Raw genomic sequence first — 7766 nt, 5'->3', positions numbered from 1 at the left:
AACTGTTTCGTCAGCCTATGCCCCCCACATATTTGACAACTCCCAGAGAATGACTCACCTCAGTGTTCAGATCTTGTAGAATGTCACCTAGCAGATCATCCTTGGACAAGTCGACAGCTTTCTGAAAATTATAAAGGGTGACAGAATGAGAAAGCTCTGCACTTCACATTTTCCCCCACACCATGTGTCTGTGAAAGGAAGAACCCAACCAGTCAGTCCTTGCCTCTTCAGTCCCCACCCCGAGGGCTCATCTACTGGTCACAGAGCTTAACAACCACCTGTGTTTATGTAACTCCCACACCTAGAGCCCCCACCCCCTTTTAGCCTCATTCCAGGATCCTCCTGCTAATCAATGAAATAAGCACCCTAGCCATTCACTTTTCTTCTCCAAGTTCCAAACGATGAGGTGCCTACATTCATCTAAAGAAACACATCCAACTTCGAGACAGTGGAAAAATACAACTGAAATATCTGATCTCAAATACATGAAGCGCCTATTGTCCATACAATCAGATACTAAATTTACTTCTCAAAGGAAAACACAAAATATAAGGAAACCATGAAACTTACATCTGCAGTCTTCTTCCCAGCACTCGCAATGAACAGTGACTTGATATTGTTTGGTTTTGTCACCGCAGCCTTCTTTACATTCCTCCTGTCTTTAGTACGTGCTTTATCATCTTTTCCTGTTGGAATACAACTTAGTCATAAACATGTACAACTAAAAGCCTAGTCACCTGCCCTCTGTATAGAAGAATGAAAAGAAAAACATAAAGAATTCAAAATACAAAAACACAGGCGCCTGGGTGGCTCAGTTGGTAGGGCATGCAACTCTTGATCTTGGGGTCACGAGTTCAAGCCCTATGTTGGGCGTGGAGCCTACTAAGAATAAAAAAATACAAAAATATGAGATTTTTATACATGGTACATAGGGAAGTTTTTAAAAGCAGCTTAATTCAAGAAAACTTAGGCTAAATGTTATTATAAAAACTGATGACGGGGGACCTGGCTGGCTCAACTGGTGGAACATGTGACTCGTGATCTCAGGGTTGTGAGTTTGAGCCGCATGTTGGGTGCAGAGATTGCTTAAAAATAAAATCTTAAAAAATTGATGAAACACTATTTAAGTATCTGGATAGTTTATTAACCAGGACTGTTTAATGGCTATTATTAGTGCGAATAGAAATCTTTTTAAAAGGTAGAATTTTTGTTTGTTTGTTTTTTCTCCAAGAGAAATGAAATGATCAAGCTCATTTGGAATCAGGGCATTAGCCCACCAGCCGTCAACAGATCATCTTTTTTTAGTGCTCTCCTGAATCTGGCAGGAAAAGCGAACTATAAAGAAATAGGATTACCAGTCATGGGAGTATAGCATTCTAATTTCCATCTTCTGAGGAACAGCAACCACACACACATACACACACACACAATATGTCGTGACAACACTAAATGGCACAGAAACTTTTGCTCAGAGAAGAACAACTTGTGTCATGCTTTCTCTTAGGGCCATGTGTTAATCACCTACAAACTCTTCCAATACTGTCAGTTTTATTCCTCCCTCTTTCTGATTCGTTCCAGAAGTCTCTACCTCAAAAAGACCTAGAGTGAACAGTTAATACAGTGTGGCAGAAGAATACACACACCGGGGCACCTGGGTGGCTTGGTCAGTTTAGCACCCAACTTTGGCTCATGTCATGATCTCCCAGTCCATGGGTTTGAGCCCCGTGTCAGGCTTTGCGCTGACAGCTCAGACCCTGGAGCCTGCTTCAGATTCTGTGTCTTCCTCTCTCTCTGCCCCTCCCCAACTCATGCTCTGTCTCGTGCTCTCTTTCAAAAATAAACAAACATTTTAAAAACTTTTTTAAAAAGAAGACATACACAGATGAAATAGAAACTCGAATCCAGAAAAAGCCCAAATTACTTGTAAAATCTAGCATATAATAAAGGCGGCATCTTATATCACTGGGGAGAAGATGGACTTTTTAATAAGCAGTGTTGGCTATCCAATTATAAAGAAATCAGTACAAACACCAAATAAATCACAGATCAAAATTTTTAAAATGAAAATATGCAAATACTCTCAAGTTCCTTTGTAAACTGGGTATAAGGAAAGTCTTTCTAACAGATTCAAATCCATCTGCAAGAAAAAAAAAACGATAAATTCAATTATACCAGACAGGTTTAAAGACAAAATAACAGAAAATGTTTCCAGTGCTTTGCAGATAAAGAACCAATTTTTCTGATTAAAAAAAAAAAACAAAAAACTCCTGGGGCGCCTTGGTGGCTCAGTTGGTTAGGCATCTGACTCTTGATTTCAGCTCAGGTCACAACCTCACAGTTCGCGAGTTTGAGCCCCGCATCGGACTCCGTGCTGACAGTGTGGAGCCTGCTTGGGATTCTTTCTCTCTCCTCCTCTCTCTGCCCCTTCTCTGCTCATGCCCAAGCACTTTATCAAAATAAATAAATAAACTTTAAGAAAAATTCCCAGATATTAAAAAACCTCAAGGCCCAAAAACAATGTGCACAATNCTGATAATGCACTCTGTTGGCGAGGCCATCAGGTCTAAACGAACACTCATCCTGTTCATGGGAGTGCAAAATGGAACAACTGCTACCGAAATATCTCCTAAAACTCCATGTGCACTTACTCTCGGAGCCAGTAATCCTCCTTCTAGGAGTTTTCTCTGAGGAAAGCCCCACACACACCAAGTTATTCAATGCAGAATTTTTTGTGAGAGCAAATTATTGAAAACATAACTGATAACTCAGGGAAACCATTTGAACATACCATCACCATATGTTTACACAGTAAAACACTATGCAATTATATTGAAATAAGTAAGTAAGAAAGAAAAATCTCCATATCCTAATAGGGAATGATTTTCAGGTCACCTTGTTAAGTGAAAAAACAGAGTATAAAAGCACCCACAGAAAAATCTCTTTTGTGTTAAGATAAAATATAAAAATATATACACATAATTCTATTCCTGGGTATATACACAAAAGAACCAAAAACAGGTGTTCAAACAAAAACTTGCACATGAATGTTTGTACCAAGACTATTCACAATAACCATAAGGTGGAAACATCCCAAATTCCATCAGCTAATAAATGGGTAAAAAGTATGTGGTATAGCCTTGCAATGGAATATTATTCAGCCATAAAAAGGATGGAAGTACTAATACATACTACAACATAAGGGAACCTGAAAACATTATGCTAAGTGAGAGAAGCCAGACACAAATGGTCACCAATTTTATCATTCTATTTATCTGAAATATTCAAAATAGGCAAATCCACAGAGACAGAAAGACTAATGGCTGCCAGGTAAGAGGAGAAGGAAGACTGGGGAGTGACTGCTTAATGGGTAGGAGTTTCCACCTGGGGTGCTAAAAATGTTCTGAAACTAGCTAACAGTCATGGCTAAAACCACTGTTAACTTATTAAACTTCAATTATGATAAAATGTATGTGTATTTAACTGCGATAAAAAGGATGTTTCTTCATGTACCTAAAAAAGAAAAAATGTGTAGGACATTTGTGAAAAACATAAGACAAATGCTTTTTTATTGAAATCTTCTGGCAGTTTGAAAACAGAATAAATGGCCAAAATGTTTAGAATACAAAATACAGGTCCTAACACAGGATACCAAAAAAGAAGGTCAACAGAGGTCTGAATAGCAAGGAAGGTTTCATAAGTAGGCTTTAATGTCACCATTGTAGGTTAGTAGTATCTAAAAAGGAGGACAAAAAGAAACATAAAGAATAGGAGTCAACATGTGATGTAGAATCTTCTACAGTTTTAGTACTTGTTTTTGTTTTTTCATTTTCCTAGTAATGTTTTCTCATTAAGACTTAGTTAATATTTTGTTTCTATTTGAAAACAAGTCAGGGATTGGATCCACACCAGAAAGTTGTCCTTTTACATCTATGCAAAACTCTACAATTTCTTCTAAGTCTTCAAAGTGGATTGCAGAATTCCATTTCCCTTCCTAAGATCTTAGGGACCCACTGGGCTCTCCTGAGAGGCACTGAAGCAGTGGGGACTCATCGGTAAATGGTGGCAAAGCATGGAATAAAGACTCAGTCTCCTTCAGAACGCCAAGTCATTTTCTTCACTGGTGTGTTACTGGGAAGAGATAACAAGACGACAATGGAAACAAAAAGATGGCTCGTGTATGCAATAAATACTACATACTTTCTCTGCACATGCTACTGTGATTGGCACTGAGAGGACTAGGACATTGGTCCTTTTATCAAGAAGCCCCGGGTCCAGTGCAACCTAACTTACAGACAATAAAACTCACGTCCAGGTAAGTGATGGGAGTCATTCAAGATGATACAGACAATTCACAACATAGCTAGAACTCAAACAAAGTCCTCTTCAGTTCAGGGAGATAAAAGGCACACAAGCTCCTTTCATTCTCTTCTTCATGGACACACAAAAACTACAAATATACAAGCAGCCACACTGCTACCAAGAGGTACCACTGTGTAGAGTTCCTACATTACACAGGTTGGCAGAAACCAGGAAAACAGTCTACCTTAACTTATGAATGACTAAGAAACATCAAAAACTAAAAAAAAAGGTTACCTACGGAAATTGGGTAAAAATCAAGTAGAAAGCACAGTGATGAGAAGATACATCTGAGTCTTGATCTCAGTTATCATTTTGATTTTGAAATCATGAAAATCTTTTACAATATTCAAAAAATAAAATTAAAAACAAAGAATTTTGTAAAACCCTAATTTGAATACAAACACGAATGAACCTACGTAGTAAACTGATAAAACAGCACACAGAAATAAATTACTTCATACACCTTCCAAACACAATTCCTCCAACTATACAACCTTAGTGAGAATAAAACTGCTATTATTTAGCTGTTTTTATGTACAACTGAGTTACAAATATTCACAGTGCTGTTCAACCAATCTCCAGAACATTTTCATATTTTTTTAAAGTTGTTTATTTATTTACTCATTTATTTATGTTGAGAAAGAAAGATAAAGCGTGAATGGGGGAGGGCAGAGACAGAATCCAAGGAAGACTCCACACTGATAGTGCAGAACCCGACGCAGGGCTTGAATCCAGAGCTGTGAGATCATGACCTAAGCCACAGTGGGACACTTAACCAACTGAGCCACCCGGGCACCCCGCACTGCAAAGAAATTATAAACTTCACTTAGAAAAGCTGTCAGTAGACATACTGGTTTAGAAGGNCTCTCTCCCTGACCCTCCTCTGGTCACACTGTCTCTCTCTGTCTCTCAGAAATAAATAAAACATTAAAAAATTAAAAAAAAAAAACGACAAGGGTTTTCACTGCGTTGAAGGCAGATACAAATATAGAATTAGAGAAGATAAAGTAAGAACCCTGTGGCACCATATTTGAAATGAGTGTATCAGTATAAAATCATGACAGACATATAAAATCTCTTAGTTCTGTTCACTAAAAGGGCCNATTGCATCCACTGCCTGCTTCCAGAGGCTCTCTGAGAGAAAAAGATCATAAACAGGTCATTTTAATACAATACAATATATGCAAACCACAGAGGTTATGAATAAGTGATAGAGAGACCGGCCTTATATGAAGAAGTGAGGAGAAAATCAGCAAAGGTCTCATGGAAAAAACAGCCCTTGAGACTAACCCTGAAGAAAGAATAAAATAAAAGCTTTAATGTTAGCCATGTTATTTTCTAAAATGAGAATAAAGTCATTCTTTTGTGAGCATAATAGAAAAGTAATAAATAGTTGGGGAAGGAAACTCCCCCTACCCCAGCTCCATAATCATTTGAGCAGAGAAACCCAGGAGTACCATCCACCCTCCAGATCTGAACACTGCTCGCCACCAAAGGAGCCATGATTCTTGGGGGCAACGGCTGACTCCAGATCCGCAAGAAGAATAATACAAGGAGAACCTCGAACATCTTTTTGGCCCAGGAAGCAAGGAAATGCTCAAAGACTGATGTGGTCATGTCAAAAGGACATAGGAGGAGGGGCGCCTGGGTGGCTTAGTCGGTTAAGCTTCCGACTTTCGCTTAGGTCATGATCTCACGGTTCGTGGGTTCGAGCCCCGCGTCGGGCTCTGTGCTGACTGCCAGCTCAGAGCCTGGANCCTAGAAATAAATAAAAAACATTAAAAAAATTAAAAAAAAAAAAAGGACATAGGAGGGAGGTCAAAGGAGGTCCCTCTGCCAAATTCAGGATAATTTGAAAATCAAAAAGAAAAATAATGATAATGGATACTGAACTATAACAGTAATTTTATTTAAATCTTTGAATTTAAAGTGATCATTTTAAATAAAAGGAGAGAAAAAGTCATCAAAAGATACTGAAAGCATTGGGTAACAGTTGGTGAAGATATACACATGATCTCAAATTACCACCCCTCATGTACATTAATACAAACGTGGAAAGTTAGCTTTGCAAGGAACGGATCTGATGAAGATCATTTTAGCCAAGAGATCAAACTTAGCATCACCAATAGGACAAAATGATTTTATGTGCCCCTGATTGATCAGTGGAAAGGATACAATTTCATCTATATTGCATTTTTGTCAAAATATTTAACCTGACTCTCTACACCAAGAAGCAATCAGGCAAATCTCAGATTATGGGACACTAAACAAAACCAGCCTGGTCCGTTTAAAGATGTCAAGGTCATAAAAGACAAAAAAAAAAAAAAGCCAGAGAAGGAGGAGCAGACAGATGGTGCTGTGCTCTAAGTAAGACTCAAGAGACATAAAAATTGAAGTGGACTCTGCATTTGAAAAAACAGCATTCATTTTGAGCTAACTGGGTACATCTTAGCATAAACAATGTATTAGATGATTATTATGAGAACAGTACTGTGGCTAAGTAGACAAGTGTCCTTGTTCTTGGGAGGTCACTGCTGAAACCTGTAGAGGTGAAGTGTTACGGTGTTACAACTTACTTTCAACAAGTAAAACTTAAGTCTGAGTATATGTGGTTGAGAAGGGGGAAGAGGAAGAAAGTAAACAAATGTTAAAAATCCACAAATTTGGGCCCGGTCTTTCTAAAAAGGGCAAGATAGAACAGATCTCAGGCTCTGTGGCCACACACATCTCTTGTGCTGCCACATATCCTTTGCCATTTTTCTCTTTCTAATAAACACCTTTTAAATACGAAAACACAGGTCATGTGGGCAGCTCAGTCGGTTGAGTGTCCAAATCATGATTTCAGCTCAGGGTCATGGGATCAAGCCCATTATCGGAGTCCGTGCTGAGCATGGAACCTGCTTAAGATTCTCACTCTCTCACGTGCTCGCTCGCACTCTCTCTCTCTCCCCCTCCTCCTCTGCCCCTCTCCCCTGCTTGCACTCACTCTCTCTCACTAAAATAAAAAAAGAAAAAGAAAAACACCATTCTGAGCTGGGGAACTACAGAATAACAGGCACAATTTCCATCTGGGGTAATGAAAATGTGAGACCAATTGGAGTGATAGCTGCAAACCCTGACTATAGTAAACACCACTGAAATGTACACTTTAAACAGGTGAATTGTATGGTATGTGAATTATAATTCAATAAAGCTGTTCACTTGTGGGGATAAGCACTGAGTGTTATGTGGAAACGAATTTGACAATAAACTATTTGTAAAAAAATAAATAAATAAATAAAATAACCTGGCTGTGAGTGGCCATAGTTTAATGACCCACGATCTACACTTGGTGATAATAATGAAGTCAAAAAACCAAATACTTAAGACAATTTCTCATTCGCATTTTACAGACATTAAATCGGGCT

At 38.5% G+C, this 7766-nt stretch overlaps 1 protein-coding gene across 1 annotated transcript in view; it reads right to left on the bottom strand.

Annotated features, from left to right (window-relative positions):
• The window catches only part of POLA1 (DNA polymerase alpha 1, catalytic subunit), a 297019-nt gene that overhangs the window by 279765 nt on the left and 9488 nt on the right, over positions 1–7766 (bottom strand). The window contains 2 exon segments of the mRNA XM_077775065.1: positions 59–121; positions 571–686. Coding sequence (XP_077631191.1) covers positions 59–121; positions 571–686 — 179 coding nt within the window.

Source organism: Crocuta crocuta, unplaced genomic scaffold (genome assembly GCF_008692635.1).
Source record: "Crocuta crocuta isolate KB4526 unplaced genomic scaffold, BGI_CrCroc_1.0 scaffold1468, whole genome shotgun sequence".
Taxonomy (NCBI): domain Eukaryota; kingdom Metazoa; phylum Chordata; class Mammalia; order Carnivora; family Hyaenidae; genus Crocuta; species Crocuta crocuta.
This window is presented reverse-complemented; position numbering and strand designations above follow the sequence as displayed.